The sequence below is a fragment of the Dermacentor variabilis genome, chromosome 9, assembly GCF_050947875.1.
Source record: "Dermacentor variabilis isolate Ectoservices chromosome 9, ASM5094787v1, whole genome shotgun sequence".
NCBI classification, from domain to species: Eukaryota; Metazoa; Arthropoda; class Arachnida; order Ixodida; family Ixodidae; genus Dermacentor; species Dermacentor variabilis.
The window spans coordinates 64,956,573-64,976,990 of NC_134576.1; the positions used below are offsets into that span (position 1 = coordinate 64,956,573).

General features: G+C 48.8%; 1 protein-coding gene across 1 annotated transcript in view; it reads right to left on the reverse strand.

Moving 5' to 3' along the window:
- The window catches only part of LOC142592761 (uncharacterized), a 205,765-nt gene that overhangs the window by 109,172 nt on the left and 76,175 nt on the right, over positions 1–20,418 (reverse strand). Inside the window, exon 11 of the mRNA XM_075704421.1 lies at positions 17,449–17,509. Within this exon, the coding sequence (XP_075560536.1) occupies positions 17,449–17,509 (61 nt within the window). The remainder of the gene's footprint in view (positions 1–17,448; positions 17,510–20,418) is intronic.

The window sequence follows — 20,418 nt, forward strand, 5'->3', positions numbered from 1 at the left end:
GAAGGTAGTGCTCGAGCTAAGCCTCAGCGTGGTCCGGATCGGCCGCGAGGGACAGCCGACCTTGTCCAACACCGCGAAAACCCGTTGACCACGATCATGGATGTGGAAGCCACCAACAGGGACGATCCAGCAACAGAAGGATATCCAGAAGACCCGGCGGATGGATCATGGCTCACTGCTCGCGGCCGGCGGAGACGCCGCGCCGACGATAAGTCTGACCCAACAGCCCGCCGCCAAGAGACGCAGCATTCGAACCAAACTGTACCACGACGACCCCAGAGGCCCCCACCTCTGCCCATTGACGATGTTAAAGTCATCCTGCGCCCGAGAAACGGTCTCACATTCGGTGAGTGGCCTCGCCACACTCTGACTCGCGCCGTCGGCTTCGAGGCGCGCCTCAAGGAACAAGAGGTCAACGAACTTCACCTACGTGTTCAACGTGCCCAAAACATCGCCCTCATCAGCACGCCAAGAGAAAGAATAGCGACCAGCCTTAACAAGATGACATCGCTTGCACTTGACCCGCATCGCTACCCCATCTCAACATACATCTCCTCCCCCGATAATTCCTGCAAAGGAGTCATCACGGGTCCCGACACAGGGACTACATCAACCGAACTTTTAGACCAACTGTTGGCACCTGGGTGGAAATCCTCCATGCTGGCATGATGGGGCGAACAACCACGGCCATCATAACATTTGTTGGCCTCAAGGTACCGCCCTACGTTAGGTATTATGGGGCTGAGTACCGATGCTAAATACACACCCCGAGGGCCCAGGTGTGCAGCGTATGCCTCAAAGTGGGCCAGCGTGCGGACGTCTGCCCTACGCCAAGCAGCAAGCGCTGCACTACATGTGGGACTGAAAACCCATTCACCACCGAACCTAACCAGTGCCAGCCCCGGTGCCTGACGTGCAAAGGGGATGATCCGACAACCGATCCCAGCTGTCCGGGCCGGGCACGAAAGCCACCCAACAAGCAACGAGTGTGCCAGGAACTCGAGAAACAAAAACGGCAACAGCATCGTCCTCTGGCCCAATCTAGAGAGCGACGAAGCCGATCGCGGTCCCGATCTCGGTCCCGATCCCGGTCACGATATTGGAGGCCCCTGCGAGAGTTATAAGAATCGCGAGCGGGTACCGCCATCATCTTCATCATCATCCTCATCACCACCGTCGTCACCACCACCAGTGGCACCACCAGCGGCCAAGAAGAAGCCGCCACCACTACCGCAACAGCTACCATTAGCAGCGCCCGAAGGGCCAGCCGGACCTAAAGGGATAAGTTGGGCGGAGGGCCCTCCACCTTCACTGCAAAAATCTCCCTCACACTCATCTGAACCTCAGTCCCTACCAGAAACCCAATCCCAATCCCAGGCACTTCGCGCGAAGATCCCTCCCCAGTCCACAACTGCATTATGGTGCGACCTCCAGCAGGAACTTCGACGAGAATTGTACCGAGCTATACAGGAGATGTGAGAAAGGATTCTCACGGAGGTTAAGGAAATGATCCGAGCAGCCTTTTTAGACTTGCAAACCACCGTGATGAAACGAATGCTATATGAAATTACTAACGAACTCAAGCAGAGCGTGAGAGAGCTCACGGCACAACCCCTTCCCCCTAAATCATCAGCCTCCTCACCTTCATTAGTCGCACGCACTACACCAACCTCAGCGCCGTCACTAGCGACAAGCGAGCGCGCTCACCCATACGTTCGCCCAGCCCAGCTACAGAATGGTGGCTCCTGCAATGCAAATGCAAAATAGAACGGCGGGAATGACGATGTGGCAATCGAATTGCAGGGGGTACCGATCTAAACGGGGCTCGCTGCAACAGTACGTTGCCGCATCGTCAGAACCACCGGACATCATACCTCTCCAAGAGCCGGGCGCCACCCTTGTAACTGACTACGAGGCCATTAGGGGCTCGCACAAGGCGAAAGTGTGCGCGCTTGTGTCCGGGAAACTCACCTATACCCATACTACTCTCACGTCAGATATCCCTCATCAAATCATTGAGGTTGTCCCCGTGGGCACGAGACAAAATAGCCTGTACATCTTAAATGTATACAGTGCACCTCGGGTTTGGTGGGACTATTTTCAGTATCTACTCTTGGAACTCATCAAGTTGGGCCCGGTGTCCATAGTGTGCGGTGACTTCAATGCCGCATACGTGGCCTGGAGCTATCGCAGTAAAACACCAAAGGGCACCCGGCTTTGGGACCTCACACATAATCACCGATTCACCCAGATCATACCCAGCCTAGTCGCCAGGGAAATAGCGTCGAGAGAGACACTTGCCCGGATCTCACTTTCCCGAGGGGGGTCCAGGGCGAGTGGCAGGCGAGACGCTGGGTAGCGACCACCACATTCTCATCATCCGCATCAATCACACAAGTTACAAACGCCCTGAAAAGAAAATTTGCATTACAAATTGGACCAAACTTCGCGAAGTCCGTAAAGATCGAGCCACAGGAGATGACAGCCCCAAAAATTATGCCAGTTGGCTCAGTGATTTACGCAATGATCTAAACAAAACGACTAGCCGCATAACCACGACGACAGAGACCCCCGAGGTTGACTCGCATCTCCTACATCTGTGGGACGCGCGCCGAGGTATGACGAAGTGATGGAAGCGGCAAAAGTTCAATCGAAAATTGCGCTACAGAATATACCAAATAACGAGAGCAGCCCAGGAGTACGCAGACCAGCTAACCAGTGCCAACTGGCAAACGTTCTGTGGTAAGCTAAGTGGTACGCTGGGCACCGCGAGAACGTGGGCAACCCTTCGGTCGCTAATAAATCTGACAAACACGAAATCCCATAAAAACCGGCAGCTTCAAATTTTCCTCCACCAGTACGGAGGAGACTGAGACCAGCTCCTGAAGCACCTTGAACAAAAGTATCTCTCCCGTGGCTCTCCGGACTATCCGTATAGAAAAGAAAGTGACCCGCGAGGCACTAACATAACTGTCCAAGAAAGCAAAGCCGCACTCCCACACATTCATAGGAACACCGCACCCGTAGAGGACGGGATCCCTTATACTCTACTGCGAAATCTCCCGGATGAGGACCAGGAAACGCTCTGTGCTATGTACAATCAGCACTGGCACGCCGGCACTCTTCCTCTAGAATAGCGACGTGCCGAGGTCACTTTCATGCTCAAGCCCGGAAAACCCCTGTCGATCCAAAATTTACGGCCTATTTCCCTCACATCGTGCATCGGAAAGCTGCTTGAGTATGTAATCCTAAAACGGCTTCAACCTTTCTTGGAGATGCAAAATTTGTTCTCCCACACACAGTTTGGATTTCGCCCCCATTTGTTCGCTCACGATGTTCCTCAGATAAAAGAGGATCTCGTTGACCCCCCCCCCCATCAGGGCTCAGACGAGAGCTGTTTTGGCGCTTGATGTCAAAGGAGCTATCGATAACGTTTCCCATGGTCTCATCCTTGAGAACCTAGCACACTCCCACTGTGGCTCCCGTACGTACAATTACGTGCGAGCTTTTCTCAAGGACCATGTAGCCACAGTGGGAATGGGACCATATCGGTCAACAGACATTAAAGTTACCGGAGCGAAGACACCTCAGGGGTCGGTGCTCTCGCCGACGCTATTCAACATAGCTATGGCGAGACTACCCCAGTTACTGGAGAAGGTTGAGGGGCTATACCACGCGATATATGCTGACGATTTGACTCTCTGGACGTGCGCCAGCTCGGATGGAGACATTCAGGAACGCCTACAGACGGCGGTGGATATAGTGCAGGCGTACCTCGCGACTGGAGACCTCGAATGTGCACCAACTGAATCAGAACTATTACTAATCCGACCCCGAAGCAGCTATGAAATGCCAATTACAGTGATTTAAGTGAAAATACAAGGCATACCAATTCCCACTGCAGCAAGGGTCCGAATCCTTGGTCATCACCTACAATCCAATGCCAAAGCTCACTTCACGGTAATCTCCTTGGTCGACACCTCGGTATGATGAGGCGTGTTAGTAACCGTCGCTTAGGACTCAAGGAAGCCGATATGCTGCGGTTGGTCAAGGCATGCATTATCAGCCGGCTAACCTATCACCTCCCATACCACAACCTGACGCTCTCCCAGACGAACCGTATAAACACAATTATTAGAAGAACCGTTAAACAAGCACTCGGAATTCCTGTATATGCATCCACGGAACGACTACTTGCTCTCGGGGTACACCATACCATCGAGGAACACATCGAAGCACACAAAATGGCACAGCTCAAGAGATTCGGACTGACCCCTACGGGCAGGCATTTTCTCTCACGGCTGGGCTACCCACAGCATTCACCCTCTACGCGAGAGCAGTACCAGTCCCATCAAACATCCGAACCTTACTCACCATAGCGCTCATACCGCGCAATATGCATCCAGAGCATCATCATGGTCGCCGGGATGCACGTGTTAGATACCTTCGGAAACTCCTGAACGCCCCGCCGGAGGGCACCATCTGTTATACCGATGCTGCCCACTATGCTCTTGCGACCAGAAACAAAGAAAGACAAGTGTCGGTGGTGGCGGACGATCAGGGTAATATCGTCACCTCGTGTAGCGTCCAAAACGAGGCTACGCTCACAGGGGAGACGTTGGCCATAGCACTCGCTCTCAACCACATCGTCGGTCACATGAAAAGATCAACAAAACGCGACCACATCATCATTACAGACTCACAAGACGCATGTCCAGCCTACCTCAGGGGTCATATACCTCAGGAAGCCAATCGCGCTCTCACCAGCACACGTAAGCTCCCCGCCATTCCAGATCCCTCAATACCACGCATCAGGCTGATTTGGACACCTCCTCATGCCTCACTGTCAGGCAATGACCGCGCTCATGCGGCTACCCGAGAGCTAACCTGCCGGGCACCTGGCAGTGAGGCGAGCAACCCACATCAAGCCTCCCACAATTTGCCCAACACATACCGGGACACTCTAGACTTTTAACAGACTAGGGCGCTTGCAATATCACCCTCCTCCCAAATTCTTCACCCGGAATGAAGCCATATCCCTGAGACGGCATCAAACCAATTCATATCCGAACCTCCTCCTTCTCAACAAGCTCTCCCCAACCTTATATCCCACCACCTGCCCAGGGTGCGATGCACAACCGACGACGTTCCACGTCACGATTGAGTGCCAAAACCGACCTAAGGTTATCCCTCTTCTACAATCCCCCCAACCAACATATGCGCAGTGGGAGGCGATCCTCTGTCGCTCCGAGCCTCAGGTCTGTCTGGCCCTGATACGACGAGCACGAGCGGTAGTGACAGCCATTGGGGCCCTGGACTGAGGGCCCCAACCACATAACCACTTTCACTTTATAATAAAGTTTCTTCTCTCTCTCTCTCCGATGCGAATATTCTACCGTGTCAAGGACTTCCGGTTTTGATGCCGATGGAGACGACTACGTTTTTAGGTGCTCCCCAGATCCCATTGTTCCAGCCCGCATTCTTCGTCAACGCTCTTACCAGTTTTGAGACTTCACCTTTCGAACAAGTGAGCGTAGTTTGGCTCAGTTTCCAGCTCGTCCGGACATTTTTCGGCACTTTGTTTGTGGCGTCGGAAACGAACGCTAAGCCTGCCTTTAGGCTTGGCTTCGTTACCGGCATCCGAGCCCGGTGTCATGGCAGCATTATCTAGTGGCATCATTGTGCAACCTGGAAGGTTGCCTTCCCTCCGCGACGCCAGACGGAGAGGAACTTGTGGATGTAGCGTCCGCGGCTGTGCCTGTGATTGAAGATTCGCGAAGGCAAGCTCGAACGTCGCGTGCGTTCCCAACTTCTGCAGCAGCCACGAAAGAAGCCAGGCGCTGCAATACACGGGAGGAAATCCACGACAGCAAGTGACGAAGAGCGGAGAGTGAGCGGCTCGACGAGGATGCCGTCATACGCAAGGCAGCCAGTCTCCAATCCGATTGTTCCAGCCATGAACCTGAACTGAAGAAGGCTTTGAAGGAGAGGGATTATGGGACCCCGCCGCCACAAGCCGCTCCGAACGAACGGCGGCCCAGCGTGAACAGGGGAATTCAACCCGACCAGCGAGGGTTGTTGAGCGAACAGAACTTGGCTGCTTCGTTCTAGCCATACGGCTTAGAATAACGACGCAGTATCGTTTCGCTTAACGCCCGTGAGGTGAAACAGGCCATTAGCCTGCTCTCGCATGACAAGAAGTTGGCTCAACATCAACTGCTACGGTTCAACGACGCATCGAACACTCAAAGTGCAAACGTGCGACTTCGAAGAAAACGTCTCGCGTCAGCCCGCGGTACGGAGAAGAGATGGCAAAGGAGCTGGAGCAGATCGAGCTGGAAACTTAAGTCAGCACCCGTGATTTTGAGAATACATTGTCTCGTTTCCAGAATCAGCTGTCAGAAATCCAGCGATCCATAGACTCAGCTCGGACACGATTCCAGCAATAATTGAAGGAGCAAAACGAGCAAACGCTAGTAGTACAGCATCGCCTAGCAGAGCACAGAATGGTCATTGACCATGCGAAGAGATGACAATCTCGGTCACCACGAAGAAGCTCAGCCCCACCTTCTCATTATACACGGCCGCAGCCAAGGCACGGGGACAAGCTCACGAAACCACCGCAAGAGCCATCGAAAGAGGCATCAGGATGATCAGTGGAAGTGGTCTCGAAGACATACCAAGCGTCATAGTGGGTCACGAAATTTCTAAATGACACGAGAGCCCGAGAAATGCAACAAGAAGCACAGGCACCGACGCAAGCGTTACAGAAAAATTCTTCAACGCTCTTACCAGTTTTGGGACATCACCTTTCCCACAAGTGAGCGTAGTTTCGCTCGGTTTCCAGCTCGTCCGGACATGTTTCGGCACTTTGTTTTAAGACAATGTCATCAAATATGGCATCAACTGCAACAGGCACAGCAGGATATGAAGCAAGTTCATGTAAACACTGCTGAAACAGCTGAATTAAATGATGGCCACTTTGTTCCAGTATGGTGAGCTCATCCAAAAGCAGCGATAACAATTCAGTGCCTAAGCAGTCCCCTGATGTCTTGCATTGGAATAGCCGCTCGCTCAGTCAGCGCACCGCCAAATTCAACGCACTTTTTGAGCATATGGACAGGACGGCGGTGCTTCTGTTGCAAGAAACGACATGCACCACTCCTAGCATCCGGGGCTAGGAAGGATATTTTCAGCCAAGCATATTACACGTGCACACTGGAAAGAAAAAGTGGGACCACCAGAAAGAAGAGGCAGTTGGAACACAGGCGACTATCTTTTTGTGCAGGGATGTGCCGCACGCAAAACTCGACACAGCTATGCACTGTAGCAATAGCCAAGAGTTGGTGGCGGTGCGGTGTAAACTGAGAGGTCGTCATACATGATCTGTGTCAACCTACCTTCGTCCAGAAACCAGTTGCTACAAGAAAGGTGGTGTGAACGAAGCTACTTTCGCATGTTTGCGTGAACTGCGAAACTTCTTGAAGAAGTTGAAGCATCCGGCGTTGTCTTCGCGAACGACCTGGACTACCCCACTCATCACGCACTCCACTAGGGGCAGCGTGACTGCACGTCAGATATGACTTGGACGACTCCAGTTCTTGTGAACGACTGGAGGTGCGGCACCGGCCCTATGGGTAGCGATCACTACCCTATCTGAATTGAAGTCGAGGCAAAGGCCAGCGGGAAGCAGAAAAGAATGACCGCCGCCATAGATTGGAACATGTTCGAGGCCTTCGATAAGAACGCAACGCTTCTAGAGACGCTGTCAATTGCAGCTCTGGAAGCCACTAGAATTATTGAAGTGCACGAGCACCTTCATAAACCTGACAAACATCTCGATCTATGGGACACACGATCCATGTTACATCAGGGAAGCAGCACGTCGACTTGCTTAAGGTGCGTGCAGGCACGTCGTTATGCAAGGGAACTTGACAGAACGACGGTGTGACCGTAGCGCCTTGTTAGCCGAGCGGAGTGGGACGTGGAAGCTGGGGTCCACTTTCAAGGGCATGTCTGGAAAGAGAAATACCGTCAAAATTCTAATGCTGGCTAGTGGTTGTTCACCCTGCAGGTTCGCAGCGATGACGACGCATCTTTCCTCATCCACACTTACCAACCGATGCTAGAACTTACCACCGCATGGTACCCACGTCGGACGCAGATATCGAATCGCCTTTTACTATGCAAGAATTGGTCATGGTTCTCGGTTCTGTGAAAGAAAAGTGCACCGGGCAAGGATGGTATTACCTCGCAGTTGTTGAGGAATCTCAAAATAACAGTTAAAGGAAGAGCTCAACCAAGTTCGGTTGTCAGGCGAAATTTCTGCCGAGTTGAAGCACTCCGTCGTGAGCGCTATTACAAAGCCAGGGAAACCTGCAAACTATGTCGGCAATGTGCGGCCTATTTCTTCGTCTACACTTTGGAAGCTTCTCCAACGCTTAGTCCTCACGCGACTTACCTACCATCTCGAGGAAAATAAAAACGAACCCTACTTTGACCCAAGTCACATTGGATCCAGACCAGGCCTCTGTACTCAGGACAGCCTCTTTGCTCCGCCTTTTGTGCCAGGAAGCGGCGGATTAGGCAGAAAGTTCCTGGCATCCTGGTCGCTGTGGACCTACGGAACGCATTTGACTGTGTCACACACGAAGCCGTAGTCTCGGCGCTCGAAGAAACCCGTCCCGGAATACGAATTGTTAATTTTGTTAAAGCCTTTCTGGAGCATTGAACATTCGAGTTCCGTAGTGGCAACACATATCTCAGGCCATTTACGAACAATGTAGGTGATCATGAGGGCGTGATTTTATCGCCTATACGGTTCAGTCATGAGAGGACTGGCTGCGCGTCTCCGACGGCTTCACGGTGTCCCGGTTCACCATATATGCAGGCGTGTGTGGACAGAACAAGATGACCGTCTCAGGACAGCAGAAATAGCTATTAAGGCAGTGCAGAATGCGCTAGACACATTGACGGATTATTTGAAGGAAACAGGCTTGTAGCCGTCTGCGAAGAAAACAATATACATCCTTCCCGGTGGCAAGGCGCAATAAAAGGAAAACATCGAGGCGTACCTAGCTGGCTAGAAACTTCAAAGCTCCGGAACGCCACGTGAAGATACTCGGCTTTCCTATTCGCGACAATGGAGGGGCTGCTACCTGGCTGAAACAACTGGAGCGTACATGGAAGAAACTCCGGCGCCTGGTAAAACGCATATCGCAGAAGCGTGGAGGAGCCTGCACCAATACAGCTCGCGCTCTGGCGTCGGCTATGCTTTCGTCGCGGGCTTGTTACTGTGCGATATGCTTTCAATTTGCCAAAGCATAATACAACAAGCTAGAAAGTATACACCGAGAGTGTCTTCGAGTGATCACGGGTGTTCCCTGCTACGCGTGAGGGGAAGACTTGCATCGGTATGTGGGACTTCCCCCACTTAGGGACACTATCTTACAACGAAAGGAGGGACATGACCACTGTCGCTGTTACGCTATGTGCAGCAGCTCTTGGCGTTAGACGGAGAATGTTCGTCTATCAAGGTGGAAGTGCTTCCTGCTGTCACTCTTTAGGATGATGTTTAGGTTCGAGACCCAAAACCTGTCACTCAGCGGCAAACGAAAGGGTACCATGGCGATTATAGAGCCAAACTCGCAGAACCGGCTGACTTGAAGGAAAATTTCATTTTCAAAGATGCGGCCTGGGATCTGCTACATCCTTAGCGGTGCTGGCAGTCGATGGTGCGAAGCAAGATATCCAGGCCCTCCGACACCATTAGGAAACGATCATTATCTCCCTTGAACTCCAGGCTATCCTATTTACCATAGATAGGCTTGGGGAAAGGCGAATATGTGCGGAAGACCACAGAAACAAAGAGTGCACAATATTCAACCACTCCTTGGACGCCCAAAGGCGCTCACAAGGACGCCTAGAGTCGGCATGTGGGCGCATAATATTAAGGTCGCGTGCGCATCCCTTCATCGGGATTACGTCATGGGCGTGCGAGTAGACTGGGTTCGGGGGCACACGGGCAGCATCGGCAACGGTGCGGCCCATAGGGCGGCGAGCGAGCTGTTATTTTTGCGCTCATCTCCCCTCGACCAAGTCCCTCTGAATTCATGGGCGCGCAGACCCGGAGGTGGAGAGCGAGCGACCCAAACTGAAGCAAATGGGGGCGTAAGGCGAAGGTGCCACACAATGGCCACTTTTTTCCAAGGAGCTTTCTCGGGGTGCGCAAGTCCAGGTGCACAAAGCCAGGACAGGCACAGCACTCACCAAAAACGTCCTAGCTTAGTGGCGCGCCTACGCCGCTTCAAGAAAGATGCGAGACCATCAACGCGAGACCTTGGACGATAATGCATTTGGGGATACACATACCAATGTATTTTTGCAAATCATGGTGCGACACCTTTGACTAACAAATGCCGGCACGCAGGACAAACACGCACTTCACCGCACTCCGAGAGCACACACTGCTTCATCGTAGCCAAGGCGATAGTGCATTGGTCTACGTCCCGCAGTGCAGTAACGGTTGTGAGGTGACTCGATAACCAAAAGCAGCCACACACAGCACAGGCCACACAAAATTGTTTCCCCAAAAACGGCCTCTGAAACTTGGTCGTTTTTCCGGTGGAATGTCCCAAGTTTGATGCATCAGGGCCACATAGACGGTTTGCGTTTCTTTCCGCCTGACGGTCCTGGTGGGCTTCACGCTTACGGGACCACGACCACGGCAAAGCGTAAAGAAAAGAAAGGAGACTTATGTTGGCAAGTTGGCGAAATGTTTAAAGTACGCATCACCTCCAGTACGGCTCGGGAAGAATTCCCAATCTACACGGCTCCATCATCAATATCATCATCAGCAGCAGCCTATCTTATGTTCATTACAGGATGGAGGCCTCTCCCTGCGATCTCCAGTTTTCCCTGTCCTGCACCAACAGATTCCAAGTTGCGCCTGCAAATTCGCTAATTTCATCACCCCGTCTAGATTTCTGCCATCTATGCTACCCTTCTCTTGGCACCCATTCTGTAACCCTAATGGTCCAGCGGTCATGTAACCTACGAACAACATGGCCTGGACAGCTCCATTTTGTTCGATTAATGTCAATTAGAATATCGGTTATCCTAGTTTGCTTTCTGGTCCGCACCGCTCTTAAATGTTGCAAGGAACATTCTTCGTTCCATCGCTATTTGCGCGGTCCTCAACTTGTCATCGAGCTTTGTGAACCTCCAACTTTCCGGCCCATATGCTATTTGTGGTAGAAGGCATTGATTGTACACCTGTTTTTTTTTCAGTGATAGTGTTGAGCTTCTAGTGATGACCCTGATCATGAGAAGAAAATTTACAGAGTAAGAATGCGTTGGAGTGCATACGGCGGACATTCTCAGGTAATCTGGAAGCTTACCACTATCGCTGAAAAGAAAGGTGTACAATCAATGCCTTCTACCAGAACTAAGATATTGGCCAGAAAGTTTAAGGTTGACACAGAATCTCGAGAAAAAGCTGAGGACCTCGCAAATAGCGATGGAACGAAGATTATTACGTGCGACATTCTGCCGTATACATTCCAACCCATTTCTGTTCTCTAAATTTTCTCATGATCAGCGTCCTCCGTGCGCAATTGACCTATGTAAATATACTCCTTCAGAGATCATAGAGGCTAACTGGCGGTCTTGAACTCTTGTACCTTCGCCATGCTATTGATCGTTATCTCTGTTTTCTGCATATTAATCTGCAACCCTACTCTTACAATTTCTCTGTTACGTTCCTTAACCATATGTTGTAACTCGTCCCCAGTGTTCTTAAGCAGGACAATGTCATCTGCAAACTGAAGGTTGTTGAGATATTCGCCGATGACACTTTCAAGCATGCAGTGGATAACGTTGGACAGCCCTACTTTTCCTGTGGAGAATAAAGGCGGCTGTTGAATCTTGAGACATTTTCCAAGATATACACGTACGCCTCCTCTACTCCTTGATTACGTAATGCGTCTATGACTGCTGGTGTATTTACTGAATTGAATGCATTTTCGTAATCGCAAACAAATGGTCTTATGGAGCGGATGGACAAGACCCTTGCTCTGCAGATTTGTAGATTACCCGATTCATGACATGAATGTGATCCATCGTAGAGTCTCCCTTCCTGAAGGCAGCCTGTTCTCCTGATTGACTTAACTGTTGCCCTTTGCTATTGGAAATTATCCTGTTGAATATTCTATATAATACTAGAAGTAACCTAATGGGCCTCTATTTTTTTATTCTTTAACGTCTTCCTTTGGATGGATTAGTATAATGTTGAATCCTTGAAGTCGTGGGACACCTCGTATAAAGAGACGTAAGCTTTTCAATCACGATATGTCCTCCATGTTTCATTAAATTTACTGTTATTACATCTCCCGCTTTTCCCTTTTTCATGTCTTACAAGGCTTTTCTAATTTCATCACTAATTATAGAAGCCTCTTTAATCTGTTCATTACTGCTTCGGATGGAGGTTTCGTGGCTGCTGCTCGGGGTACTGTACCAGGAAGTAAAATTGTTCCACTGTGTTTACTATAACTTAGAAATTGTTGATATTAACTGGCTTATCTCGCAGTATCCTGCCAGCTTTTTTTCTCACTGTTTTCATGCTGTGTGTCTGTTTTACCGCTTCTTCAGTCTTTCTCACGTTATAATATCGACCCTCCCTTACCTTGTCCGCGAATTCTACCTGATCTTTTGAGTTGGACACTTTAATTCTGTGTCGTTTCTTTAATAGGTCATTTCTTAACTGGGAGAGCTTACGTACTGGTGGTCTTCGTGCCTTACCTCCCACTCCATTTGCTGCTTCTGAAGCGAGTTTCATTACCTGTAAGTCATCTTCCTCTATCTGTTCTAATGCAGCATATTTGTTAACTACCAGCCTGAATTCGTCTGCTTTTACCTTCGCTGCGTCAACGTTGGCCTGCTTCTTGACTAGTTTTACTCTTTTCTCTTCTTAACGAGCGAAAATCCTAGCCATCACGAACCTATGATCACTTCACTTTACCTTGCCTAACACTTCTACTTCTTCCACTATGCTGGCATCCGAAAAAATGTAATTCATTTCTTGCTTCTTCATTAGGGCTTTTCCAGGTCCACTTTCTGGTTTTATGCTTCCAGAAGGTGTTTATTATTCAGAGCTTGTACCTTTCCTTGAATTCTACCAACATTTCTCCTCTAATTTTATGATCAACGTTCAACGTTACCGGACTCCACGGTGCTGGGCGTGTTGGTTGAGCATGGTTTGATATGAAAGGCACGTTCTGATGTACTGTAAAATAGTGCCATTTTTTCTGTATTGTTGGAAATTGCGCCGTGTGTGTGCTTCTCTTTGTCCGTCCTCATCTGCACTCTTTTCACGTCACATCATTATCGGACTGCACACGACCCTTATTCGTTATCGGTGGCTATCAAACATATCGCAGTTGATCCAATCTCAAACTCCCCTGATCAACCTTACCGTATACGATCCGAATCTATCAACTTTTATCGGTCAATATCAACCTTGTCGGACCTCCTCCGACCATTATCTGTCCTTTGTCCGACTATTGTAAGTCTTTATCGCTCTTTAGCATAATATCCATACGCGTGGAACGATTATTGACCGTGATGAAATCTGTAACTCCTCATCACTTCTCATCCTCATCAACGTGAAGCGCGTGAATCCTGAGAGATCGGGTGCAGTTCGGTCAAAGAACGCTCCAATGGAAGGTGTATCCCACGAACACCAAAACATATGGATGATATGGAGTGCTCCGCTCTAAATTTTAGCAAAACCGGATTTATCCTGATGCCTGCAGGCTACAGGCATTAATCGGCGCTAAATTAATCCTAGACATAGAATTCTCCTTTGACATTCGTTTTGTCCCACCTCTCTTTACAACGCATTCATATCCTTCACATATGGAATGCTTCATGGACCATGCATAAGTATATGGTTCAGATACGGTGAAGAGTTAGCGCATGCGTGAGTGTTAAGGTTACTGGTTAAAATGCCAAAGTTTTTCCTTTCGAAATTATTGGGTTTCTCTTTCTTTTCTAATGAAGCGCATCGTGGTACACATATCGGATGGACAGACAGACCGAAGGGCAGATTTCCTTGGTGAGTCGCCTAAGAATATTCACGTATTAAAATGGAGAGTTTGTGAAAAAGACGCGCAAGGCTCGCATAATCACTTTCGTCATTGCGTTTTAAAGAAGCGATGAGAAGCCTATAACAAACAAACGACCATCTCATGCAAATGAGGAAACGAATGTTGGCGCAACCTCTTGAATCAAAAAGAGCAAAAAGGCTGTACAACATCTCTGAACCGTCCACTGCGCAACTGCCAGAAAGACATACCCTATCATCTCGACTTTAAGTGAACCTCTAAATCTACTGAAACGAGAAGGAAGTATTTTCACACTCCTAAACATTTATTTCTATGATAAAGTCAACTTCCAAAGTTCAACGCTGCATTCACGAATGCACGGCTACATTTATCATAGCCCGGATTTTTTAGTCTCTACAGAAAACCTTGAGCCTCCAAGCGGCTCCGATATATGTTGAAAAAAAAAAAGAAGAATTGGCACCATAAACACGCAAGGAAAGTGAGGCAATCAACTGTGACCCCAAAGCTCAGTGTGCTAATTGCCTAATTGTGCTAAGGAGAATATTTTCAGAGCAAGAGTTGGAATAATGACAATAATTAGAAAGGAAACTGGCAGATTGTCAATGAATTATTTAATTATTAACTCCACGCGCATTTGCCAAATAAACAGACACAAGCACACTCGCATTCAAATGACATTGTGAATGCCTTAAGTGAGTATTTGTGTAGCACTTTGGATTGTGAAGTAGGTCCCGCATACCAACCTTTCCCCACACCATCCTTTCTACTTTCCGTCAATAAGTTCAGATAAAGTTTTTCATGCTATACGTTAACTTAGGTAAACTGGAGATAAGCCTATACACTATTAACCTTCATGTATCATGGTAGTTTCTCATTAACTATCTCCTATCAGAGCAGCTACTGTTAACAAAATGTATAAAGCCGGCGTAGTTCCCTATTCTCTGAATGTTGGCAGAATAACTCCTGGTTATAAAAGGGGAATAAAATACTCTTCCATACACGTTGAATTTCCCACCTACAAATATCTCTTTTCGTACAAAATGTATGGCTTTCGGTGGGATCGCGGCACTGAGGTTGCGCTTCTCTTCTTTACAAATAAAATCAAGAAGGCAATTGACAAAGGCTTGCTGGTTAGAATTGTACTTATAGATTTAACAATCGCTTTTGACATTTACCCTCAGGGCCTTTCGGCATTAGAAAGGGGAGCGGGTTACACAACAAATAAGATGGAGATAAATTACGAGCTTGTACAGTATATTTGCTACCTATACAATGTTAGCTAAAAGTATGATAAATACAGTAATACAACCTTACATTTGAGTAACATTAAACAAGAAAAAAGGAAAACACCAACAGTACTTCGTGAAAATGTTTGCTATTTTACGGTATTAACTAGTACTTTGCGAGCATTATTGTTATTAATGGAAAGAATGTTGACGTACGTGGCAGCAATGAGTAAAAAATATGTCTTGTTACATCCACCAATTCTAACTTTATGCTGATGATCAGAACGGCGAGATAAGTAATATGGTCGCGACATGAATTTTCGATGAAGTGTAGGGTGGTGGACACAGCTTATGAAAAAATGAAAGGCGGGAGATTCTTCGACGTGGTTGTTAGCGGTTGAAGACCCAGATTCAATTTTATTGAAGATACGCTCACACCACGTTGTAGTTGCAAAAAAATAAAACGAGTTGCGTTGTTTTGGATTAGTTGAAGGGAATGTATTAGGCTTTCGTGCAAGGGGTCCTATATAGCTGCAGCATATTCTACTTTTTGCCGTAACAAGGTTTTATAAAGTAGTAATTTTAAAGGAGCGGGAGCACGAGAAAAGTTACTGCCTAAGTATCCCAGCAAACGGTTGGCTTAGTTAATTATATATCCAACGTGCTGATTCGTCGTTAATGTAGATGGTATATGCAGACCTAAGTACTTTTATGAACTTGTAGATTCTAAAGCAAGGTTATTCATGTACACAGGCAGGTTGTCTTAGATCGGGATACTCTCCGAAAAAATTGCCGCCAGTTCAGTCCAACCGCTGTGCCTGTCCAACCAGTCGTGCTTAAGTGCTAATAACATAAATCAAGGTTTTCCATAGGACTCCATTCTTGGCCTGCTGCTTTTTCTGACCATTGCCTACTGAATCTTACACGCACAACAACATTTACTAATAATGTTGACGAGATACCGCGAAAATCTAGAGCTGCTGCACATAACATACCTTCCTGGTGTAGAAATAACATCTTCAACACTTCTGAAAACGTATATTTTCGTAATTTCGCAATGTATATCCGAGTGTTTTGACAACTACTTATTAGCACTTTCTGATAACACAACATTACTTGGCGTGCTTTTCGATAGGCACCCGAAAGTACAACTTCATACGCAATCGCCTGTCCAAAAGATTTTTGGCAATCGTCAAAACACGCTCTTATTTTAAGCCGCACATTTTCTTTGTTTTATCGCACACACATTCTGAGTCATATATCTTATTGTCTATCAACTTGGGGCATACCAGGCTTCACACACCTATGGTTCATGCTACATGTATAAGTATATGGTTCAGATACGGAGAAGAGTTAGTGCAAGCGTGAGTGTTGAGGTTACTGGTTAAAATGCTTGGCTTGTATGCCTCGGAACTTAGTTTCGAAACCCGTCTCCGCCACAGTTTTTCCTTTCGAAATTATTGGGTTTCTTTTTCTTTTCTAATGAAGCGCATCGTGGTATGCATATCGGACGGAATCTAAGCAAGCTTGCGCTTACTTAGAGTCCAAATTGAGCCGTCTGTTGTCCGTGTTTCATCTCCACTCCTTGAGAGCTATTTAGGATTCCAGCATAGAAACTAATTAGCCTTAATTACGCATTGCGCTGCTGAGCACGAAGGCATGGCATGAAATGCCGGCCGCGTCGGCAGCATTTATCGGCGCATAATGCAAAGAGATCCCTATACTGTGCATTGGGTGCACGTTAAAAACTCCCGGTAGCAGAAATGAACCGGAATACCTTGCTATGGTGAGCCTCATTGTTTTAGCACGTACACACCATTTATTATTTTGGCATGAATTCTGGCCTAACCTAATACTCACAATATCACAGTAACTTGCATTCCAGAAAGATAGGTCACGAACTCGGAACTGCTTCCAATCCGATGAAAGATATATCCACAAAAAGATATCCCACAACAAGACAGTTCCACAATGTAATGTTGTGACCAACAGATTCGCCTGCGTTTCGTTATACAATATGGCCACCATGCAATGCTGCCGAGCCCTGTCGACAGATGCCCAATGACGCAACATCCATTCCCCTCACAGAAAGTACTTACGAGCAGATTGTTGTCATTCCAGGCTAAAGCTTCACAATCCATCTTTGTTATGACTTCAAGTCTGGAAGGAATAAGATTGCATCACAATAAATGTATTTAGGCCATGCCACACGCGACAAGTGCAATACCTGCATGGTTACGTTTTGAGCGCAGCTCATAGGCGCCTGTTCCTATGCGCGAAGCACAGCGCGGAATGAAAGAAGGCGACAGCGAAGAGAGCGCGAGCAGGAAAGCTAAAGAAGAGATAACACTGAAAGCGTGAGGCAGAAAGCAGAAGAGGAGAGTAAGGTGAAACGGCGCGAAAAAAATATGAAGACTGATAGCAAAGAGAGCATGAGGAGAAAAACGTAGAGGACCAGCCGTGGTTGCTTAGTGGCCATGGCGCTGGGCTGCTAAACACGAGGTCGTGGAAGCGAATCACAGCCATGTCGATGGGAGCGAAATGGCGACGTGTGTACGTTAAAGAACCGCAGGTGGTCCAAATTATTCCTTCTTCCCCCCCCTGCGGCGTGCCTCAAAAGGCGGTTGTGGTTTTGGCATGTGAAATCCCAGAAATTTATAGCAGAGGAAGCTACTTTAAAGCCCCACCACATAGAACTAACGTCCACGCATCTGCGACAGCGGCGGCGGCGACTGTCTGGCTAAAAGTAAAAAAAAATGCCACAAAGCTCGCCTTCGCGCAATGCTTTCGCCGCAAGAGTCTCCCGGTCTTGCTCACGTGGACTGGGGCTATCGGAGCACCAACCACAAAGGCAGTTTTATACAATGAAACGCTATTGCTCCACCTGACCATCTTTAATGATTTTAGCCTACTTACCCGGGTTGGTAACAGCGTTACTGCCGATAATAGCCCAGACCTCACCCTTGGTAGAAAATTGGCCTACCTAGTGTTCCTACATTGTTCGAGCTTGATAACAGTCTTTATTGCCCACTGGCTATGGGATATTCACAATCGTAGTAGTGCCAAATAAACTTTAGTATTTCAATAAATCATGACCCACAAAGCAAGCCACACTAGGCAGCGACCACCAACTAATTTGCATAGCGCCAAACTATCACTGACCTGAGCGCAAATTTACCGCTAGGCCCACTAATTGGGACCAGATCCGTAAACTTCGGCAAGCGCAGCCAGCACAGACCCCCTTTGACATAGACAGCTGTACTACTCATTTACATAAGCTGTAGTTGCCCAAAAGCGTTAACTAATCTATATATAGCACCGCGTGTAGTTGCTCTACCATTCGATGCGGAGATCTGGGCGATGCCTCAATATATCCGGATGAGTGCAGGCGCGTCGCGTTTGAGAAGCAAGACGTACCCCGCTTCGGTGCTGGGCGTAATCTCCTTGGCGTGCGACCTACACGCCTTAATGCCTCACCTCTTAACGCTTCCAAGAGGTGAGCTCTTTTCAACCGTTACGGCTATTATTGCATTCGACCCTTTTTTCGGACCGTATCGACGTCGGCAGTCAGCTTATCGCCAGCTGCCGCGCTGGGTCTTGCCTTGCTGAAGGCTAGGCCTATCACCGGAAGCATACCCACCCCCAAAAGCCATAGAAGTGCAATCGCAGCGTGAAGACTTCGACCCGACAACGTTCAGAGTCAGTGAGTGGGCCACGATACTCCGCGCGTACAAGGGTTGCAAACGAAGCCCGTAAGCGCTGGTTGTACCTCCTCATGCAGCCCCTGTTCGAGATAAGGTTACCGCGTCCGCCGTCGGTGGTCCGTCCGATGCTGCCTCTGCGACCTTCAAACCGACATACCGCACTCAGCAACAACAGATGCGCGTGACGCACGCGATCGCCCTGCGAAGCAACTTGCTTCACCCCCTCCCGGCACTATAAGGGTAGTTTTCCGGGCAAGAGGAGGCCTCGCTTTGAATGGAGCCAAGGTGCAGCCACTCATGAAAGCTCTAAGTCACCGCCGCTGACCGGGACCTAGGAGAGTTTCACCTCCGGATCCAACCTACGAATAACACCACCTTCACGGTCGCTACCCCTCACGATTCAACGGCCCTTCACCTCGTCTAACTCAAGGAAGTAGTCCTCCAAGAGACCAGTTACCCCTTCGCCGCCTACATCGCACAGCCGCCCGCTGCTGCGCGCGGAGTCATCTCGCAACCTTACTGGGCGAAAACAGCGGAAGAGATGCTACAGGACCTCCAGACTAAGAACTCGCAAGCTGATATCATCGCAGCCCGCACAATGGGTATGACCCTTTCCATATTGATCACGTTTACGAATGGACCTGTGTCTGACACCATAGGCTGCAGGGTGTATTGTATAGATGCACGCCATACAAGGGAAGTCCAGACGCGTGTACAAATTGTCGTCGACCGAGGCACAGATATGACCTGTGCCCCCCCCCCAAGAGTGGTCGCTGCCCGTGGTGCAGGGACAAGCATGAACCACAAGATCTTCCCTCCTGCATGCCGACCTGCATTCTATGGGGGGGGCAGCACCTCACGGGCACCAGGGCACCAGGGCACCACCTCACGAGCTGCGTAAACTTCTGCAAGCGCAGCCAGCACAGGCCCGTTTCACCTAGACAGCTGTACTACTCAGTTACAGAAATACATTCGCCAACATACCCAAACGCTCGATACTACCACAACACCCCGTTGTCGCCAGTAAGCTCTCCCACCTCCTTGACGCTCAAGACAAATAACGCGAATGTGGAAAACTCAAAAGCACAACAGGAAACTCAAACTCAACTCACCCAACTTCAATACCAAATAGAACCCCATAGTGCCTTTCTTTACAAAGCTAACTGGGCACAGGTTTGTGATGGCCTCCAAGGAAATCTCTCCACAAGCCGTGCTTGGCATCTGCTACGCCACATGCTCGATCATAGGCAATCAAAACTTCAGGCACGTCTTAGCATTCGCCGCCTCACTCATCCCCATCGGCTGGACACCGACGCCTCCCTCGCGCAGGTGAAATGCGCCTGTACCACCCCAGGTCTTCCTAGC